This window comes from Symphalangus syndactylus, chromosome 18, assembly GCF_028878055.3.
Source record: "Symphalangus syndactylus isolate Jambi chromosome 18, NHGRI_mSymSyn1-v2.1_pri, whole genome shotgun sequence".
NCBI lineage: Eukaryota > Metazoa > Chordata > Mammalia > Primates > Hylobatidae > Symphalangus > Symphalangus syndactylus.
In genome coordinates this window covers 85,519,420-85,541,552 of record NC_072440.2, presented here as the reverse complement: position 1 = coordinate 85,541,552, position 22,133 = coordinate 85,519,420, and the positions used below count along the sequence as shown (strand labels likewise).

General features: G+C 54.2%; 1 protein-coding gene across 1 annotated transcript in view; it reads left to right on the top strand.

Annotated features, from left to right (window-relative positions):
• Nucleotides 1-525: 525 nt before the first annotated feature.
• Nucleotides 526-22,133, top strand: part of KCNK3 (potassium two pore domain channel subfamily K member 3) — a 43,000-nt gene continuing 21,392 nt past the window's right edge. Inside the window, exon 1 of the mRNA XM_055254001.2 lies at nt 526-1,002. Within this exon, the coding sequence (XP_055109976.1) occupies nt 720-1,002 (283 nt within the window). The 5' untranslated portion in view covers nt 526-719. The remainder of the gene's footprint in view (nt 1,003-22,133) is intronic.

Genomic DNA, 22,133 nt, shown 5'->3' with positions numbered 1-22,133 from the left:
CAAGTGCCTCCTGGCTGCAATATGTCGTGATGAGGGTGGAGGGTGGGGTGGGGAGGGGCTCGCTCTGCCTTCCTTGCCTTCCTGTCCGTTTCTCTGTCATTAGTTTATCTCCAGCAATCCAGGCTTCTCTGTCTCAGTCTGTTGCTCTCTCTGTTTCCATCTTTTGCTCTGTATTTTTCTGCCCGCCTCTCTTCTTTTTCTGTCTGAGTGCACCTCTGATTTTATCTCCTCCTCTGTCACACAGCCCCCTTCCCTCAGTCCTACACTGCCTTTCTCCCATTCTCCGTAGTTATCAGCGTTCCGCTGTCTAGTTTTCTCTGTCTCCCGGGCTCGCTCTCTCTCTCTCTTTCTCTCTCTCTGTCCTGCCCGGGCTCTCCCGCGGCCGCCCCTCCCGTCCCCTCCGCCAGCCCCCCTCCTCCCTCCTCGGCGCGTCTCCCCAGTCCTTATTTGGCTGGGCGGGAGGGCTAGCGGGAGGAGGCGGCCTGCGGGCGGGGGGCGGGGGGCGGGCGCGGGGCCGGGCGGAGGAGGGCGGTGGGTGGTGCTGAAGGGACAGCTCCGCGGCGGCGGCGGCGGCGGCCCCGGGCGCGGAGCGGGTGCCCGGCGCGGAGAGCGGCGAGCGCAGCCATGCCCCAGGCCGCCTCCGGGGCAGCAGCAGTGGCGGCCGGGGCCAAGGCGCGGGCCGGGGGCGCCGGGGGGCCGGCGGCGGCCCGGGCAGGACGATGAAGCGGCAGAACGTGCGCACGCTGGCGCTCATCGTGTGCACCTTCACCTACCTGCTGGTGGGCGCCGCGGTCTTCGACGCGCTGGAGTCGGAGCCCGAGCTGATCGAGCGGCAGCGGCTGGAGCTGCGGCAGCAGGAGCTGCGGGCGCGCTACAACCTCAGCCAGGGCGGCTACGAGGAGCTGGAGCGCGTCGTGCTGCGCCTCAAGCCGCACAAGGCCGGCGTGCAGTGGCGCTTCGCCGGCTCCTTCTACTTCGCCATCACCGTCATCACCACCATCGGTAACGGCTAGTCGGGAGGGGGGCGGGAACCCAGGGCTGGGCGCCGGGCTCCCGGAGTAGTGCGGGGTCGGCTGGGGCTAGGGGCGGGGGCTCCCCCAAGAGGGGCTGGGCGCCGAACCTCGCGCTCGCAGAAACCCGAGTTCAGCCTGGCGTATGTGCTCCGCGGGGACGGAACTCGGGTAGGCGTCGATTCCTGGCTCCGGACCTGACTCTCCGGCCGGGCCAGCCCTAACTTGGCCCTGCCATGTTGCATAGGCCCCCAGGGACTCCGAAGTGTGTGAGAGGGGCAGGGACAACCGGCGGAGGCTAGGGCAGGAGGGGTGTGGCCGGGCCAGGCCCTGGAACAGGGCGCTGAGTATGAGCGGCGGGAGCGCGCCACTGCTCCGTATCCCTGCGGATCGGCTTCCACAGCCTAGCAGGTCTACACCTGCTGGGCTCCGGGGAGGCATGAGGATGCCGGAATGCGGCATTCGGGGCACTCGGGGCCACCCTATAACAGCGGCTGTGAGTGTACGTGTGTCTGCGTGTTTCAGCTCCAGGAGTTTGGTCGCCACCAGTCAGTGCCTGTGATTTTCTCAGAGCGGCAGAACTGGTGCGGGAAGCCAGATCTGGCCTTGTCAGCCTTCTTCTCTGCTGTCCCAGCAAAACAGTCACCTCACAGGAATGACCCCAGTTCTTTCCAAGCCAGGGCAGATCACCATGTAGGAGGCCACACGTACACCCAGACTGTCAGACAACACAGGCATAGGCACACACACACACAGATACACACAAGCAGTCACAGGGTACACACAGGGCGGGCACACACACACACACAGAGAGAGAGAGAGAGAGAGAGAGAGAAACGTTGCCCAGGAAAGGAATCTCTAGCTAGGCCCTTGGTGGTGCTATTCAAAACTGTCTAGAGGGGAGTAACACCTTACCTGTCCCCAACACCCTATGATTCCAGCCCAGCTCCATCACTACCGTGCTATATGACCTTGGGCAAGTCCCTTCCCCTGCCTGGGTCTCAGGCTCACCTCCAGACAAGGAGGGGTGGCCAAAATGATCTCAAGAGCTCCTCCCCAGCCCCGACGTGCTTGGATTCTGAGATGAAACCCACCTTCCCCCAAAGCCCATTAAGATGCCTCCAGAAGCAGTTTCCTCTGTCTTTACTGTTCCCTCTCCTCTCCCTAGTCCCCTTCCCTGCCTTGGTCAGATTCCCAGAGGTTCGTTGCCACTTAGCGCAGCCCATGAAGATGGCATTGTTTTCCTGGGAGTCAACAGGAGCTGAAGGAGTAAAGGGCAGGACTAGACGCTCTTCCTGCGGTCTATCCACTGCAGGACGCTGTTCCAAGAATCTACGGCTCCCTGGGGACCATGGGGAGCTATGCTGTGTCGTTTCTGGATTCTTCTCTTGGAAGAGGGAGGAAAGGGCCCTGGGAGTGGATGTGGCCCAGCTGGGGCACCTCTGGGTCCTACTGATCCTGTGAGTTTAGGATAGGATGATCAGACTTAGGTCTGCCCAAAGAGGAGCCCGCTTCCTGAAAAAGACCAGCCCAGGTTTGGTCTGCAGTCTCTTCCACTCTCACACCCCGCTACTATTTGCCAGGGTTTCAGTAGCTGTTTAGCTGTCTGGAGAATCAGAAGAATCAGACTGAACATCCTCGGACCCTCTCTCTCCCTCTTTTCCACACGTCAAGCCTTCGCGCGTGTCCCCTTTCCTTCTCAGGCCCATGGTCCCCAGCTTCGTAGTAACCTCCCAACTGACCTCCCTGCCTACCCCACAACAAGGCATGCTCCCCTGGACAATGCTGCCAGAAAGAAAAACTCAGCTGTCACCAAACCAATTCCCTTCTTGGAATCCCTCAGTGGCTCTCCACTGTCCATGGAATCTGGTCTATGCCCCTTATCTCAAATTTTGAGGATCTCCATACCTGGCTCCAACCTCTATGTCTGACTTCACATCTCACTTCTTACTTACATGATCCCTCTCAATAGCTGCCAACCTGTCCTCTGAGAATACCTTAAGTATGCCTGTCTGGCATGCCTTTTTCTCTACCCTTTTTCTTTTCTTTTCTTTTTTCTTTTTTTGAGAGAAAGAGTCTCACTCTATCTCACCCAGGCTGGAATGCAGTGGTGTAATCATAGTTCAGCACAACCTCAAACCCCTGGCCTCAAGCGATCCTTTCACCTCGGCCTCCCAAAGTGCTGGGATTACAGGTGTGAGCCACTGCGCCTGGCTCTACCTTCTATTTATCTTGTCCATGCTAACCTTCCAGGTCCAGCTCAAATCCCACCTCCTCCTCAAAGCCTCCCAGGCCACTGCTCTGGACAACTGCAGGTCTCACTGTGAGGATGATCTGGGTGACACACTGTTGGCTGTTTTGAATGGTTATTTACATTATAGGAGAAGTGTTTTTTCTCTTTGACCACACTGTACTTAACCTCCATGTGAGAAGGCCCTGCAGTTCCTGTCTCTGTGCTCCAAGTGCCAGCATAGTACCCAGAGGCTGTGAGCACACACAGAATGCTATTGATGGGTTTAAGGTGTGCAGAAATGAAAGGGCAGCATCCTTGCCTCCACCCCTGCCCTTTCCCAAAGCGCTTGCAGTCCTCACCAAGAGAGACGCTGAAAGCCATGGGGGGAGAGGCAGACAGAGTGCAGTTCTGGTGATTATTTATTTATAAAGTGCTGGGCAAGAGGAAAGACAACATTAGACCACCACCCTGGTTCTGTGGGGGCCCCAACCTGGCACTGCTCCCTCCCTGCCCCACCTGACCATCCTGGCTTTGTGTTGCCTTCCACTGCGGCTATGCCACCTTGCTTGAAGCTGTCCGCTGGGGCTCTGCTCCAAGAAAAACCTATTTAGGCTGTGATCAGATGGTTGGAAGGGGCCTTAAGTTAGGCTGATAATGGCTCCAAACCCAAGGGCAGCAGCCTGTGTTCACCTGACCCCTTTGAAAACGTGAATGAGTCTCATTCTGAGATACTGGGTGTCCCATTGGGATGGAATAATGACAGCACCTCCCATCATCTGGTACCTCAGTGATCACAATGCACTTGTAACTCATGTCATGATTCTCAGTCTTCACGACTTGGCGAAGTTGCTGGGCAGGTATTGTTAGCTCTGCTGCATAGATGAAGGCTTGAAGGCTCAGGGAAGGGAAGTGGCTCTCCCAGTCACCCAGCTAATAAGCAGCAGAGTCAGAGTGAGAAGCTGGGTCTTCTGACTCCAAGCCCAGTGCTCTTTCCCTGCTGGTCTTTTGGCTGCTTCCTTTGCCTCCATATGCTATGAAGCTCAGACCCAGCCAGGCCTGACACAGCCAAGCCATGCTTAGTGATGCCAGCTCACAGGGTGCTCATGGGCAGCCCTGATTGGTTGGAGGTCAGCAGGTTCTTTCTTAGTCATTCACCTGGTTAGTCACCGTCTCCACTGGCTGGAAAGATTCCTCCAGCTCCCTATCCCTGGTCTCCCAGCCAGGAAACCCTTCCTTTGCTGGTGCCCTAAGTTCACCCAACAGTAATAGAAAGTCATTTCTTAGGAAATCTTAACCTCTTTAGCTGTTGAGTCATTAAACTCCTCCAGGGCCCAAGCCTCATCTATTCATAGCCCAGAGGCTGTCAGAGCAGGAAGGGGCTTCGGAGATCAGCTGGTACCACCCCCTGCTCTTACAGATAAGGAGTCAGAGAGGTGACAGAAATCACACAGTCAGAGGGTAGCAAAAACCTGACCCCCAGTCCCCTACTCCTTCTACTTGTTCAGGATGGTTATTTATTATTTTTATTAACAACAGCAGCAGCAACAACAATAACAATGGCAACCACCATTTATTATTTACTTTGTGGCAGGCTGTATACTAGACGCTTCATTTGTACCCCTTATTTAATTCTCTCACCAACCTCTCTAGATGGGCATTATTACCCCTATTTTTCAGCTGAGGAACCTGAGGCTCTGAGGGTAGATGACTCCCCCATGGCCTCAGGCCCTGGAAGCACAGCACTTGCCCAGGTTCAATTGGACCTCTCTGACTCTCCTGCCCTGAATTTTTCACGAATTACTTCTCCATTTCAAGAGCCCATTCCACGCTGGGTGCAGTGGCTGACACTGGTAATCCCAGCACTTTGAGAGGCGGAGGCGGAAGCAGACAGATCGCTTGAGGCTAGGAGGTCAAGACCAGCCTGGACAACGTGGCAAAACCCAGTCTCTACTAAAAATACAAAAATTAGCCAGGCATGGTGGTTCATGCCTGTAGTCCCATTTACTCAGGAGGCTGAGGCATGAGAATCACTGGAACCCAGGAGGTGGAGGCTGCAGTGAGCTGAGATCGCACCATTGCACTCCAGCCTAGGGCACCTAGAAGCCAAGGCTTGCCTTTTCCCCAGCAAAGCCCTCCCCAGAAGCAGGGGGCCTCCTGCTCCAGCACACTCCAGTCAGGCCTGCTGCTTCCCACACCCTGGCCCCTGACCAAACCAGATGACTTGTCACAGCTGTGCCCAGCACCCACCATGGGCACCTGCCATGGGCTCGCAGGTGCCCATTCTCCCACTGCAGATCCTGGGAATCTTTTTGGCTCTAAGGCAACAACAAAGAGACCAGGTGATTGATTCGCTGATGGGGCTGGGTAAGAAAACCTTCTGTTCCGCTCTTTCCCCAGCTTCCAGCCTGTGCTCAGCTGAGCACCACCTCCCGTCGCCCACCACATGGCCTGAGAACCCTTAGACTGTTAACTCAAGCAGGTGATTCATGAGGAAACCTATACTTTTTACATCTTTTGTTTTTTTGTTTTGTTTTGTTTTGTTTTTTGAGACGGAGTCTCACTCTGTCGCCCAGGCTGGAGTGCAGTGGCGTGATCTCCGCTCACTGCAAGCTCCGCCTCCTGGGTTCACGCCATTCTCCTGCCTCAGCCTCCCGAGTAGCTGGGACTACAGGCGCCCACGACCACGCCCGGCTAATTTTTTGTATTTTTCGTAGGGATGGGGTTTCACCATGTTAGCCAGGGTGGTCTCGAACTCCTGACCTCGTGATCCACCCGCCTCGGCCTCCCAAAGTGCTGGGATTACAGGCGTGAGCCACTGCCCCCGGCTTTTTTACATCTTTTCAAGAAGGAAAGTACAGATGTGACCTGCCATCCCCAAAATCCCAGAGGTCCTAAAATAAGAGAAGGAGACATTAGCAATCTTCCAAACACCCAGAGAGGTGAGCAGCTTGTCCACACTCACACAGGGAGTTGAGAGTATGACCCCGATTAGAAGCCAGGCCTTCCGGTGCCCACGCTGGTGTTCTCTGCATCCTCCAGCCAGTCCCCCACACCCCACCATCTCTCTTAGCACTCAGGCCTCTGGCAGCTCATCACTCCATTGTTAGAGGACTCTTTCGACTTTCCAAGTTGAAGGAAGGGTAGCCTAGCCTAGGAAAGTCCCGGCACCCACCTAAGTTGGCATTTCCTTCCTGCCCACAGGCTAGCCCGTGGGTGTGCTTCGACCCCACAATTTCTGCAGGACAGCGGAGGAACATAGGCACTGACTTGGAAGCCAGAGTGCCTGGGTTCATCTCAATCCACCCTACCCCCATTCCCCTACCGCCACTAGCTGTATGTCCTTGGACACATTATCTAATCTCTCTGAGCTTGTTTTGTCATTTACAAAGTGGGGATAATAATATCTGCCTGCCAGGATTAAATGGGATCATAAAAAGAAAGTGCCTGGTACAGAGAAGGCACTTAATAATTTGCCATTATTATCGTTATTAATACTATTGTTTGTGTATTATTACTTGCCTTACTAAGGAACTGCTCTGTCTCCCAAGGGTACCGTGACCACGGCTCCCTCTGCTGCTTCCTAACAGGTGGGAACAGTGAGGTTGAGGGCCAGGAGATTGCCACACCCTTTCCCCTTATCTTCCCAATCCCACTCCCCACCCCCCATCTCCCCGCTCCTCAGCCATGCCTGGTGTCTCCCTAACTGTCCAGGCTCCTGCTCCTCCTCAGAGCAGAAAGCTAGCAAGGGGCTGGGTGTGGTGGCTCATACCTGTAATCCCAGCACTTTGGGAGGCTGAAGTGGGCAGACCTTGCAGAAAGCTAGCCAGGGGCTGGGTGTGGTAGCTCACACCTGTAATCACAGCACTTTGGGAAGCCGAGGTGGGCAAATCGCCTGAGGTCAGGAGTTCGAGACCAGCCTGGCCAACAATGGTGAAACCCTGCCTCTACTAAAAATACAAAAATTAGCCGGGCGTGGTAGCACGTGCCTGTGATCCCGGCTACGCAGGAGGCTGAGGCAGGAGAATCGCTTAAACCTGGGAGGCAGAGGTTGCAGTGAGCCAAGATCGCGCCACTGCACCCCAGTGTGCACAACACAGCAAGACTCTGTCTCAGAAAAGAAAAAAAAAAAAGAAGGAAAGAAAGAGAAAGAAAGAGAGAGAGAGGAAGGAAGGAAGGAAGGAAGGAAGGAAGGAAGGAAGGAAGGAAAGAAGGAAGGAAAGAAAGAAGGAAGGAAGGAAGGAAGGAGAGAGAAAGCAAGCCAGCCAAGGAGAAAGGTACATGGTGGTAGGAGAAACTACGGAGTGTGTTTGGCCAGAGATCTTTCTGACTCTGCCATGCCTCCCGTCTGCAGGTCCCGTTTCCATGCATTACCGTTAGGGGCTGGAGACACGGAGAGAGTGGGGGTGAGAACAGGACAAAAATAGAAGACATACGCCTGGCCACAGTGGGGACAGGACAAACACAATAAGTATTTTCAAAGCAAACATAAACAAGCACAGATGAATGTAGTGCAAATCACCACTATAAACAGCTTTCAGCTGGCTGCACAAACGGTGAATCTGTGAGTTGATTTTGTAATTAAAAAAAAATGTAGAAATGATTTCCCTGCAGTCAGCCAGCAGCAAGTGGAGACCAGGCTCTAGCTGAGACCACTGTGGGTCTAGGCCAAGCTCAGTAGAGACCCAGGACGGACACTCCCTTCTCTACTCCCTCTCCACCTTGGACACAGGGAATGGGCAAGTGTCTGTAACAGGCTGGGTGCTGTCCACAACATTTCCTGTCACCAGAATCTCCACACTGCTCCAGGACGGCAGATGGCATCATCCTGCACAGTCAAGGAAAAGGACGCTCAGAGAGGTTCAGAAATCTGGGCAGGACCCTACAAATATAAAATGACAGCACCAAGACTTGCACCCAGGTCTGTAGGGAGTATTTCTTCATGGAGTCATGCAACCCCCACTCCCCATGGAGCCTCTGCGATTCCTTCTATGTGAACACAGCTAGTTGTGGCGGTTGGGTACCAGGGTCTATGCAGGGTGCTCAGTTGTGGGCTCAGCTTCAGGGTCTCTTGCCCTCAGAACTATGGATAGAGCATTTAGCCCAAAGACAGAACAGAATTTTAGCTCCAATCCTCTCAGTTCACAGTTTGGAGACTAAAATCCAGGCTAAAGAAGGGTCATGCTTACATCTATCATCAGAGCTGGGCATAGAGCCCTGTTTCCTGACCCCTTCGCCAGGCTCTGGTCCTCAGAGAGCCACATGACAAATGTTTTTCGTGGCAGCACAAAGAGCAGTCAACCGCCCAGCTGATGCCACTGCCTCCCTGTCTGTCCACATTCTCTCATTGTCCAGAAACTGCCCATGCTACAGCAGCTCCCAGGTGGCTCCCAGAGACCTTCCTCTCAGCTGAAGCCAGCATTCCCAAGCTACTGCCACAAGTCACACCTTCACTTTCCCATTTGCTAGAGCCAGCCTCAACTGTGACCTGGAGCCGCAGCTCCAGTTCTCCTGGGCTGGTGGCCTCTCTGGCTGGGCCTGACATCCCATCCTCACCCTTCACAAAAACAAATTCCTTACTACCCCCGCTTCGTCCAGTGACACAGCAAAGATCCCCTAGCGAAGGGGCCATAAGGCTGCCAGGAATGTGGGGCAGGAGGCTGGCCTTCGTGCTAGAGAGGTCTTAGACAAATTGTTTGCTGCTGCTGCTGCTGCTGCTTCTCCTTCTTCATCATCATCATCACCATCATCATCATCACCATCATCATCATCATATCTCTCTCTCTGTCTCTCTCTCTCTCACTCTCTCTGTCTCTTTGCTGGCTCTGTGATCATGGAAGGAGCAGACACTTCCCTGGTGTACCTCAGTCCTCCCATCTGTATAGAGGAAGCAGTCCACAGAGGGAACTGAGGAGGCCAGCTCAGCAATGCAGAGTTCTCTAAGTCAATACTTCTCAAACTGTAATGTGCAGGGAATAACCTGGTTGATCTGGTGTAAATGCAGATTCTGAATCAGCAGGTCTGGGGCAGAGCCTGAGATTCTGCATTTTCAAAAAGCCCCCAAGGGACACTGATGCTGTGGATCAGATCCATTGTCCACATTTTGAGTAGCAAGGCTCTAAAGAACCTGGAGACCTGACATCTGGGAATAGCCATGAGGTGTGTGGACCACAGTTTAAAGAAAAAGAACGTCTGCAGCTGGAAAAGACCTTGGGAATCTGGTGGTAAAATGTCAGAGCTGAGGGCCCAGGAGCTATGGTCCCTTCCCTGAGGCTGGAGCAATGCTGTGTCTTGCCCCATAGGAGCCAGCTACAGAGCCTGGGTGGAGAAGGTGGATGGAAAGGGAGGAGAGAAGTGGAGAAGGGCTTGCCCCATGAGGAGGCTGGGGAGCAGGGGACCACTGGTCCTCAGTTGTTGCTATTTCCTCCCCTGTCTGCCAGGAAGGCACCTTAGATCAATGGTCTGAGACCAGCCTGGCCAACATGGTGAAACCCTGTCTCTACTAAAATACAAAAATTAATGAGGCGTGGTGGCACATGCCTGTAGTCCTAGCTATTCAGGGAGCTGGGGCGGAAGAATCACTTGAACCCAGGAGGCGGAGGTTGCAGTGAGCCAAGAAAGCGCCACTGAACTCCAGCCTGGGCAACAGAGACAGATCCTGTCTCAATTAATCAATCAATAAAAACTTTTATTTTAAGTTCAGGGATACACATTCAGGTTTGTTATATAGGTAAACCTGTGACATGGGGGGTTGTTGTACAGATTATTTCATCACCGAGGTACTAAGCCTAGGACCCATTAGTTATTTTTCCTGATCCTCTCCCTCCTCCTATCCCCCACCCTCTAGTAGGCCCCAGTGTGTGGATCCAGTGGCTGTGAGAGCTGGCTTCCTGGCTTACAGATAGCCATCTTCTTACTGTGTCCTCACGTCCTCACATGACAGAGAGAGAGAGAATGAGACAGAGTGCTACCAGACACTCACCCTGCTGCAGGCTACAGTGTGGAATGCAGATAGTAGCACAAGACCTGTTTTCTTTGGGCCATGTGTGTATGCAAACTTTAAAAGGGACATCAACAACCTGGGGGACTGGCAGAGGAGGGGAGCAGCAGGTCAAATGAGGGACACTTGGTAGGGTGGACATGGACAGCATGAGTACCAACTTCAAATATCTCCTGGGCTATTGTGAGGTAAAAGGACCAATCTTGTTCTGAGTGTGTCCAAGGGGTTGAACCAGCAGCAGTGGGTAAAGTTCATAGAAAGACTTGATTTAGTTCACTGTAAAGCAGAACTTGTTAAAATTGAAGCTGACCAAAGATGAATTGCACTGCCTCAAGAGGTAGTGAGCTTCCCATCACAGGAAGTATACAAGCAGACACTGGATGGACGTACTGCAAAAGCCACTTGTATCAGCCAGGGTTCCACTACAGAAGCAGAACTGGTAGGAGATACATATTAAGAGATACGTTGCAAGGAATTGGCGTATAGGCTGGTAGGGGCTGGCTTGGCAAATTTAAGATCCATATGGCAGGCCATCGAGAAGGGCAGGCTGGGTTGGGCGTGGTGGCTCATGTCTGTAGTCCCAGCAGTTTGGGAGTCAAAGGCGGGTGGATCACTTGAGGTTGGGAGTTCAAGACCAGCCTGGCCAACATGGTGAAATCCTGTCGCTACTAAAAATACAAAAATTAGCCGGGCATGGTGATGGACACCTGTAATCCCAGATACTCAGGAGGCTGAGGCAGGAGAATTGCTTGAACCTGGGAGGCGGAGGTTGCAGTGAGCCAAGATTGCACCACTGCACTCCAACCTGGGTGACAGAATGAGACTCTTGTCTCAAAAAAAAGAACGGCAGGCTGGAGCTGTCTTCAGTATGTACTAAAACTGCTGTCCACAGGCAGAATTTCTTCTTTGAGGGAGCTTCAGCTCTACTCTTATGGCTTTCAACTGATTGTATTAGGCCCACCCAGATTATCTAGGATAATCTCCCAAACTTAAAGACAACTGATTATGGACTTTAATCACATCTACAGAATGCCTTCACAGCAATCCTAGATTGGTGTTGGATTGAACAACTAGGGGCTTTAGCCTAGCCAAGATGACACATCAAAAAGACCATCACACCACCCATATATCCCACTAAAGGTCACAATAAATGGCTTTTAAGATTCTTCCCAACCCTGAAATGCTTTGATTTATTAATCTTCAAAGGGGCAGCCTGGCGAGTTAGAGCACCCAGAGTGGGACTCAGGAGCGTCCTTGGGGCTCTCAGGCCCTCTGGGTCCCCTTCCAAATCGAATTGGCTTCAGCCTTCCTTTCAGTTCAGTTAACCAAAGATCATTTGAGATGTCCCGAGATCTCCTGTGTGCCAGGCACTATGTGAGGCATCAAGAGAACGAAAAACTAAGACCTAGAGCCTTCCCCAAGGAGCCTCGGATCTAGTGGAATCTGAAAAGCACATGTTGCATGGTGCACATGCTGAATCCAAGTAGAGTGACCCAAAGAGGGGCCTGAGAAGGTGTCCAGGGGCAGGCTTGAACAATAAGTGAGGACTTCAGGAGGTGAAGATCAGCAGCCAGAGCTTTCTGGGGTGAGCATGACACACGCCAGGGCATGAGCGTGCCCAAGGAAAGGTACTCGTGAGCAGACCCTGGAGGGCTCTGGACTCTAGTGGGTGGACTTGAGTGGACAAGCACTGGAAGACAGAGGATAGACCCAATCTGTGTGCCCCTGCCTGAGTCCTGACCAGTGAATGCCCCCATGACCCCAGTTGAAGCAGTGGGTGCCCTGTGATTCCCGTTGAACCCAAGGGTAATGGTGACTTGAATCCTGATTGCCTCAATTCTCGCCCACCCTGCTCACCCAGCAGCCCTCTGTCAGCCCCCAGGGAGTTTTTGACTCCCCTACCCCATTTCCTTTTCTGGGCCAAAGGTCCACTCTGGAGCTCTCACCAAGCACAGTTTTATTGATGGCTTGCAGGAGCACCGGGACAGTGCTGGACTGAAGATGATGCTGTCATCCAACACTGAGTGCATAGCTTCTGCATGGACAACCTCAGGCCCCTGCTCTCAGACCCTTTTTCTCTCCCACACACCCTCCCACAAGTCTGAATTTCTGGATCCCAAGCATACCCTCCTTGATTTCTGCTCCAGGCTCCAAGGCTTGGCATGGACTCAGTGTCCCTCATCAGGAATGCGCAGGGCCTCTCCTTACCACAACGCCGATTCAGAAATAACCATCTTGGAAACATCCTGAGAGTCACATTCCAGCCCTCCAGCCATAGGACCATCCGGGGCTTTCTCCAGGGAACTGAACTGTCAGGCCCCAGTGGGGCAGCCTGGAGAGATCTACACAGGCACTCAGACAGGGGCAGGCCCGCTCCTCCAGGACGAGGTCTAGTCCCCCTGCCCGTGCAGAGGAGATTCCCTGGGGCTTTGGGGGCAGGCATGGTACAGACAGTCCAGGCAGAGCAAGCCTCCAATCAATGCAACAGATGGATCTGCCCTGGGCTGTTCCACACAGATCTTACGCCCAACATGGAGCAGCCACTCCTCGGAGCCTGCCTCTGTTACCAGAGTCATGAACTAAGGTTGGCATTCATCAGGAGGTTACTCTGGACTGAGCCCTTTACAGGCATTACCTCATCCAATCCTCACGGCTGCCCTAGGAGGGAGGCACTATTTTCTTTCTTTCTTTCTTTCTTTGTTTTGGAGGCAGAGTCTCACTGTGTCTCCCAGGCTGGAGGGCAGCCACGATCATGGCTTACTGCAGCCTCAATCTCCCTGGCTCAAATGATCCTCCCACCTCAGCCTCCCAAGTAACTAGAATCACAGGCATGTGCCACCACACCCAGCTAATTTTTAAATTTTAAGTAGAGACAGGGTCTTTCTATGTTGCCCAGGCTGGTCTCAAACTCCTGGGTGATCCTCCCATCTCGGCCTCCCAAAGTTCTGGGATTACAGGTGTGAGCCACTGCGTGTGGCCTGGAGACAGTGTTATTATCCCCATTTTACAGATGAGAACACTGAGGCTCAGGGGGAGTCAAGGGATGTGTCCAAAGTCATGCAGCTGGCAAATGGCAGAACAGGGATACGTTAAGCACTTGGTCATCGAGCGTCTCTTCTGAGCCTCATATCAACCCCAAGGTGTAGGCATCATTATTCCTACTTTGCCAACAGAGAAATTGATTTGAGAGACAAGGTCATTTCCTGCAATTGAGGGTCAGTGAATGTGGGAGCCAGAGTCCAGTCCAGACTTCCCAACCTTAACACCGAGCTTCTCCCCACCCACCCCAACCACAAGTGCCCTTGCCCCCTTGACAGTGGCAGAAAATAGGTCATTCCCACAGTAGGGAGGTTAGAGATGTCACAGAGGGTTGTGTTGGCTTATGAGGGGCAAAAAGGCAGCGTTGGGGGAAGGGGCAGTTGTCACAGAATGGCCTTGGTTCCCAGCCTTTGTCCACACCATCCCACTGAACAGGATGGGAATCTAAGACCAGAATGGGAACAGAGTGACAGCTCTTAAGAGTGGCCACTGAGTGGAGAGGGGGCCTTGCAGAGGGTGACTTGGGCAACTCACCTGCTCCCTGGTATGGCGGTAGGGGGGTGGAGGCAGGTCAGATGGCCCTTGTGTGCTGAGTACGGAGGTTGCCCCCGTAGCAGCAGATGCTGGAGCCAGAGTCATGGGTGTGAGGACCCTGCCCACGGGAGTTAATTCATTAGGGCTGAGGTAAGCCCAGGAGGCTTCAAGTCTGAAGGACCCCCCAGGCGACTGGAATCTGCAGCCTGGATCAGGGATGATGGAGAAGAGAGCTTGTTGGGATCTGTATTCCATACTTGAAAGGCTGGGCCACTCACCAGCTGCTAGAATTTTCTTTCTGGCTGTCCTTGGCGTCTCAGAAACATGCAAAGGTGGCTGAGGAAGATCTTTGCTCATCTTCAAGCCAAAGCTCCCGGGATGAGCCAGGTGGCCAAGACATCAGGAGTCAGTGGGTGGCCCCCGGAGAAGGTCGTTTCCCCTCCCTCCAGAGGAGGAGCTGGGGAGGGCCGCAGTAGGGGTCCTGGGGTCCTGGGGACAGGTCTGTCTTTCGCTTCATGGCTTTAGCTCTCACTGCTTGCTCTCAAACAACCCCAGGGAAGGGTGTCAGCCCAGGGGAGGCCCCCTCCACTGGGAACAAATCCAGGGTTGGGGCCAGGCTGAGCCAGGGTGCCCCCTTCTTCAGTGTGACTCTGAGTCATGGATTTTCCACCGTGAGGGTCAGGCAGAGTAAGACCCTCCAGGGCTTCCTGGGGCTCTGGAGCAGGAGCCCCTCTTGTCCTTGGTCCACCTCCAGGAGGGGCCAGAGAGAAAAAAACCTGGAACCAAACTCAGTGGGCAGCCCTCCTCTTGCATGCCGTGCCCAGCTAAGTGCCCCAGAGTCCCGAGCACTCATCTGCCTGGGCTCCAAAGAGGCCCTGCTGTCCCCTGCCTGCATCCAGGGGAAGGGCCAGTGAACTAGTAGAGGCAGGCGTCTCGTCCTTTCTTGAAGCTGTGACTGGGCCAAGGAAAGAGGGGATCCAGACTCCTCCACTGCTCCTCTGCTCCCACCTGGCTGTGAAACCTAGGGCGAGTCATACCTGCCCCTGGCCTTGTCTGTGAGGGACTGGGCTGGTGGCGTCTAAAGCCCTTCCAGTTGGGGCCATCTCTGTTGCACCTGCCCTGGCCTCCCCTCCAGCCCTCCCGAGAAGCATGCTACCTAGGATTATGTTCTTGTCCCCACTTCACCCCATGCTGTCTGAGCCCTGGAGGGACTTCCTCTGTGTCCAGTCCCAAGAATAGAGCTCTGTCAAGGACCTCCAAGTCACCCCTTGCTGGAAAGAGAGCATTTTTGAGTGTGGCCGAGGTCCTGCTTATCAGCACAGCAAGTCCACTGCCCCAGCCCCTGGGGCTGCTGGAATGCAGGAGCCTCCCACCCAGACAGGGTCAGCTGCTCACGGCTCCCACAGTAGTCCCTGGAACGGAGTGAGGGAGGGAGCACTGGTGCTGAGGGCAGGCTGATCCCAGCCACTGCCTTCCGACAGGGAGTGGCCAGGAGCGAGGCTGCAGACACAGCTTTGTTGCACCCCAGCTGGCCCAGGATGAGTGTACTGGTGGCCAGTCCTGCCATCCAGGCCCTGAGCTTGCTCCAAGGCTGCCAGGGTACCGGGAGCTGTGTTCTGCTCATGCACCAGCCTTCAACATCTCACCTTGACCAGTGACCCGCTGGATCTTCTCAGGGTCAGGGCTTAGCCCTGGGGGTCCCCACTGTGGTTTGATCACTCGGAATGTTTTGGGGCCTGGTGTGATTCCCTGCTGCAGAGCCTACACAGTCAGGTACTCAACCTTTGGCCCAGATGGGGTGAGTTCAGGGTGCTGCTGATGGTCCGCACCTGCAGAGTAGAGGCTCGGGCAGACAGCAGATAGCATTCTGGCAATTCCCAGAGTTCTGCAGATGCTTCAGATTCTTTGAGAACCACTGATGCAGCCCAACCCTTCTGTCTTCCAGATGAGGGGATGAGACCCAAGGCAGGGTACAGGGGAGATGGGCAGTGGCATGCCCCCACTACACAGCAGTCCAGTGACAAAGCAGTCCTCAAACTCAGGCCCCCGACTCTTTCCACTCCCCTCAGGCACCCACACAGTCATTCCTCCACCCACTCGGCCTCTCTGAGCATCTTCCCTGTGTCAGGCCCCATTCTAGGCCCCAGGGACTCAGCAGGGAAAAAGAGCAGCCCCTGTTCTCATAGGGCCATTTTAGAGGAAGTAGAGAGTCAACAAACTAAATTATGTTGTAAAAAATAAACAACATCATCTCAATGGTAATAAGTGCCAGCAAGACAAGAAAGCCAGGGAATGAGAGTGAGAGGGAGAGCTGCCTTCCAGGAGGGGCCTGTAGAAGGCAGAGGTGGGAGAACTGACTTCTGGGCAGGGGAAGAGCAGATGCAAAGGCCTCAAGCAGGCCGGTGCCGGGTGGGTTGAGGAACAGGAGCAGTGTGGCTGTGGCATGCTGAGTGAAGTGGGGAGAAGAGGCAGAAATCTGTAAGGGCTGGACCCTGCAGGGCCATGGAGACCATGGTCAAGAGTTTGGATTTTTGGCTGGGCGCGGTGGCTCACACCTGTAATCCCAGCACTTTGAGAGGCTGAGGCAGGAGGATCACCTGAGGTCAGGAGTTCGAGACCAGCCTGGCCAACATGGTGAAACCCTGTCTCTACTAAAAGAAATACAAAAAAATTAGCCAGGCGTTGTGGCATGTGCCTGTAATCCCAGCTACTCAGGAGACTGAGGCATAAGAAGCTCTTGAACCTGGGAGGCAGAGGTTGCAGTGAGCCGAGATCACGCCTGGACAACAAGAACAAAAACTCCATCTCAAAAATAAAAAATAAAAATAAAAGAGTTTGGATTTTTAAGAATGATAGAAGTCACTGGAAGGGTCTAAGTGGGTTATGATGTGACATGACTTAAATTTGTACAAGAGCACTCTAGCTGCTCTGCAAAGATCGGATGGTGGCAGTGCAAAGAAAAGCAGGGAGACTGCCGGGCCACAGGTCACCAGCCCACCCGCAGGTCAACCCCTCCAAAGAGAGGAAGATGGCGGACTGGACCAGGGTGGTGGCAGTGGAGACAGAGCTCGTGGGTGGATCAAGCTATGTTTGAGAGGCAGAGGAGACAGCATTGGCTGATGGGTACGATACATATGTTGGAGGAGAGGGCTGTAGGAGTTGGGGGAAGAGAACAATCGAGAATGGTCCTCAGTTTTTGACCTGAGCAATCAGGTGGAGGATGTGCATTTACTAGATGGAAAAGAACACCCAGAGAGTAGCAGGTTTGGTAGAGACTCAAGACTTCTATTTTGGATACCCAGCTTAATTTTGAGATGCTCATTTCAAATCCATGAAGGCAGTTAGACCAATAAGTCTGCAGCTCGAGGGAGAAGTCAAAGCTGAGATATCAACTCAGGAGTTATCAGATAGAAATAATATTGAAAGTCATGCGCCAGATGAGATCAGCTGGGAAGAGGGTAGAGCTGGCAAGAAGAGCAGAGCGCCTAGCCCTTCCTCCGGTGCTGGGAGGTCAAGCAAGGAAGGGAGCCTGCCAGGAGATAGGAAGGAGACCTGGGCACTGTGGTGGCCCAGAGGCCAGGGGGAGTGTTTCCAGAGAGGGAACAGTCAACCGAGCTGGCCACTGCTGAGAGGTCAAATAGGATGGAAACCACCAGTAGATCTGCAGCACGGTGATCACCGGAGACATTGGCCATGCAAGCCGAGTCCAGGCCTGTCTGACTCCAAAGCCCCTGCTCTTCCTCAGCAGTCCGTCACCCCAGCCCCACGAGCTCCGCCTGCCTTACCCTGCCGCCGCCTTCCACATTCCCTCCCACCTCATCCATCCTTGTCCTTTGATCATTTCTGTCAGCTTCCAGCCATCTTGGCCTCTGCCTCCCTCCTCCGGGAAAGCTCTGCTTTTTCTCTTTGATCCTGCACGTCTGTCCTCTGCTGCGTCCTCAGCTGGGCCCCATGTCCCTCCCACCCTGTCCTTGCAAGATGTTCCCACACCCTCTGCCAAGGGTGGGGGGCTGAAGAGTAACCAAGAGCTTTGCAGGGAACCTGGACCTGAGAGACAGGAGTGTGGCCCCTGTCCCCCGACTGCTCTTTGGGAAAGAGCTTGGGCCTCTTTGGGCCTAGCTGGGCTCAGCACAGAGGCCCAGAGATGAGATGCAAGCGCACAGTCCATCGATGCCTCCAGAGGCAGCCAGGAGCGAGCCGGCAGGCCCGTGCCTCCTTACCCTGATGGGTCAAGAAGGGCCTCGGTGCTTCTCGAGAAGGGTGCAGATGAAGAGCAGTGGGCCCAAGTCCTAAATAGGCAGAGGCAGCCGGCAACACCCACCGGTGCCTGCCGCCACTACCACACAGGCTTCAGAGAAGAGGGGAGGGGCTTGGGAACTCAAAGACCCTTTTGGAGCCAGGTGACTTCAGTGGGAAGTCATGTGCAAGGCCCAGAGACAGTGTAGGGAGGAAGAGGGAAGCCCTGGCAGGAGATGGGGGCCTGCTCAGCCTGGATCCCCTTCCCTACCCTGGTCTCTGGGATAAAGGAGGCTGTCTGGGATGTCTGTAGTAGCCTCCAGCTCTGACCCTTGGGATTCTAAGGCCTTGGGATTCTGAGGTCCTGCTGCTCCCAGCTTCTCTGGAGGGCCTGGCACCCGATTCTCAGCTGGAAGAGATGAATAGAGTAGACCCAACACCCAGACACCACGGAGGTCCAGCCGCTCTCCCGAAAGCCTGACAGGGGGCTGCAGTAGTAATTAGCTCCCCACATATCCCCGGGGTTATTTTTGTCTCATTCTCCCCTGGTTTATTTTTAAAGTAACACTGGCACGTGGCTGGCTGGCTGCCCTTCCCAGGTGCCTGTGCCAATTTGGGCCAGGAATGGAGCAGGGCAAGATGTGCCCCCTCCCTCATGGTCCCACCCTGAGTGCCAGAGCTAACCGGCCCCTCACTGACTGGCTCCAGGGGGGTTCTTGCTGCACTGAAGCCCAGAGTCCAGCCTGAGGCAAGCAGGTGGGCCGGCAGCAGAAGACCCCTGGGAAATTACTACGTCTCGGTCGTGAAGCTGATACACATGTTGCCTAACCTTGACCGAGTCACCTCACCTGTCCCAGCATCGCCTCCTCATTTCTCAGTGGGATGAATGAAAGTGACATTGCCTTACTCACCGTGAAAACACTCTGAAGTGTGCAATAAACTGAACTGGTGCACAGACATCAAGGAAGAGCATGATTAACTCCCATACAAACATGCTGCCCCGCACTCTCCTACTAAGTCCCCTCCAAGGCACGTCTTTCTCCCTAGAGGAGTGACTCCCAGTCTGGAAGGCTCCTCTCCCATTTCTCCCTTTCCTACCAGCCCTGAGACCTGCCCTCCACAATTTCTGTTTGGCTGAACCCTAATCCAGGCTGCCTGGGGTGAAGGGAGACAGTATAGGGGAGACAGTATGAGGGAGAACCTAGCTCTGCATTTACTTGCTGTGTGATCTTGAGCAACTGCTTGACCTCTCTGTGGCTCCGTTCCTGCATCTTCAAATGGGGATAATAATAATACATACCAATAGGGTCGTTTGAATATTACACAATGTACATATATTAGCTCGCTTAGAGCAGTGCCTGGCACGTAGTAAGCTCTCTATAAATGTTAGCTAGTATTGTTTTGAATTGGAGAGGAGGATCAGTGACAGAGGCATTTAATCATTCGAATAAAGTCAAGTGCAGGGAAAGCCAGCTTGCCCAGATTCCATATCGGGGCTGGGGGGAGGGAGCAGGGTAGCACTGTAAGCTGCAGCTGGAGGGAGCTGGGTCCTGGGGAGACTGCCTGGGTCCTGGGGAGGCTGCCCAGCTTGGAGCTCTTGGCACCATAAAAAGCAAGCTCAGGACACCAGTGCATAAACAGGCAGCCTCTATAGATCACAGGAGCCAGGAAGTCACTCTCCTCTTATACCCTGGCCTGGCTGATCTCTTGCCGATGTTGCACTGTGAACAGTGGGTGCAAACAGAGAAGCTGGAGGGCTTCAGGGTGGCGGAGGCCACTGGAAAGGCTGGAAAATCAGAGGTCAGAAGACAGCAGCAAGCCCAGGGCAAGTCAGGTCTCAGAAACAGGGTGGGGTGGGCAGCTGCCTCCCTGTCTCCATGTAAAGGGCAGTGTCCCCGAGGATGGGGACAGCTGTTTGCTGTCTCCACGGAGGACAGGCTGAGTCAAGCAGCCGAAGCCTTGTTCACTTCATTCTGCAGAAAGAGCATTTCCTATAGGGTGCAGGGTTGAGTGAGTATGTTTCTATGGAGAGTGGTGGAATCTTAGCCTCCTAGAAGAGTCTGTGTCCCCTTGGCTGGAGAGAAGGGGAGGCTGAATTCAGTGGCTTCTTTAGATCCCTAAGGGCCTGGAGCTTGTGAGAACAGTGGGAGGAGTGGGAGGCCCAGAGGCCAGGTCTTGTGAGGTGCTGCCTCTCCGTCTGTGCAGATGTCCCCCTTCCCTGGCTCTGTCCGCCCTGTAACCTATTGGGATGGTGGGCAGAGGCATGCCCAGAGGCCACAGTAGGGGAGAGGCTGGGTGTTGGAGTGTGTGTGTGTGTGTGTGTGTGTAGGAGTGCGCACACACATGTGAATGTTGAGGGTGGGGACCCCATGTCTGCAGGCTGGCTCCAAAGGAGAGAAGGTCCCAGCAGCTGCCTCCAGGCTGAAGTCCCTGTTGCCTGGAGTCCCTCTCTTCCTGGGCACTATGCCAACCTACACCATCTGAGCTCCTGAGCCCTGGGGAGGGTGCTGAGCCTAAGAAAAGCCTCCTTTCACATCTCCTGGCATCTGCTTCCAAATTCCCTGCCAGCCCAGAGCTGTCTGGGCCATGACCAGAATGGAGAGTGAAGAGCAGAAGACGGAGATGGGGCCACACACGCCCCAAGCTCCCCCCACAACACCCAACCCATTCATCAAGACTAGCTTCATGGATCTGCTAGTTTTCCACTGTGGGCACTGGGCAAGGCAGGCCAGTAGGAGAGGGGCCATCTCCACGCAAAACCTAATACCTGGCAGATGGTGGTAAGGGCAGAAGATGCCATTCTCCAGGGAGACTGCCAAAGGAGGAGGCAGCCTTGGGGCTTTCGTTGGAGGCCAGAAGAGATGAGGGAGGGAAGTCAGGGCAGCAGCGACTCCAGTGACTCCACAGCAGTGGAAGTGCTCAGAGGGGAGGCATGGGACAGATGGGACCAGAAATGGTGAGGGAGTCAGGAGAGGGCAGACTAGTAGGGCGGGATCAGGTGGTGGATGGAGAGTCCACTTGCTGGCCAGGAAACCCCCAGACTGTATTGTGTGGACTCGGGGAACTAAGGAAGGTTTCTGAGTGGTGAATGGCAACACAGAGCTGGGCTTAGAAACACGTATGTGGGCCGGACATGGTGGCTCATGCCTGTAATCCCAGCACTTTGGGAAGCCGAGGTGGGCAGATCCCTTGAGGTCAGGAGTTCAAGACCAGTCTGGCCAACATGGTGAAACCCCATCTCTACTAAAAAATACAAAAAATTAGCTGGGTGTGTAATCCCAACTACTTGGGAGGCTGAGGCAGGAGAATTGCTTGAACCCAGGAGGCAGTGGTTGCAGTGAGCTGGAGGTTACAGTGAGCCAAGATCATACTACCAGCCTGGGCGAAAAAGCAAGAATCCATCTCAAAAAAAAAAAAAAAAAAAAAAAAAAAAAAAAAGGGCTGGGTGCTGTGGCTCACACTTGTAATCCCAGCACTTTGGGAGGCCAAGATGGGTGGATCACATGAGGTCAGGAGTTCGTGACCAGCCTGGTGAAACCCTGTCTCTATTAAAAATACAAAAATTAGCCAGGCGTGGTAGTGGGCACCTGTAATCCCAGCTACTCTGGAGGCTGAGGCAGGAGAATCACTTGAATCCAAGAGGCAGAGGTTGCAGTGAGCCGAGTTCACGCCATTGCACTCCAGCCTGGGCAACAGTGCGAAAACTCTTTCTTGAAGAAAAAAAAGAAAAAGAAAGGAACATGTATGTGTTAATGAGCGCTCCTACTTTGTGAGACCCTCCACATGCCAGGCCTTGTCCTGGACACTTTATTTTACATGCTATCTTCTAACCGCAAGGTCACCCAGCCACCTAGCAAGAGATGGGCTCAGAGAGGCAGTGTGGGTGGAGGGGAAGCAGCAGGCCCCGAATCGAGAGGCTGGAGTCCCAGGTCCAGCTCAGGAGCTGCAACTGCGGGTGACACACCCAATCTTTCCAGGCTTCGGTGTCCCCGACTGTTGAATGGACACCACCCCGCCCAGTGAGCCACAGGGATTCAACAGGAATGGCCCTGCACTGCTCACTAGGCTGAGGACCCCTGGGACG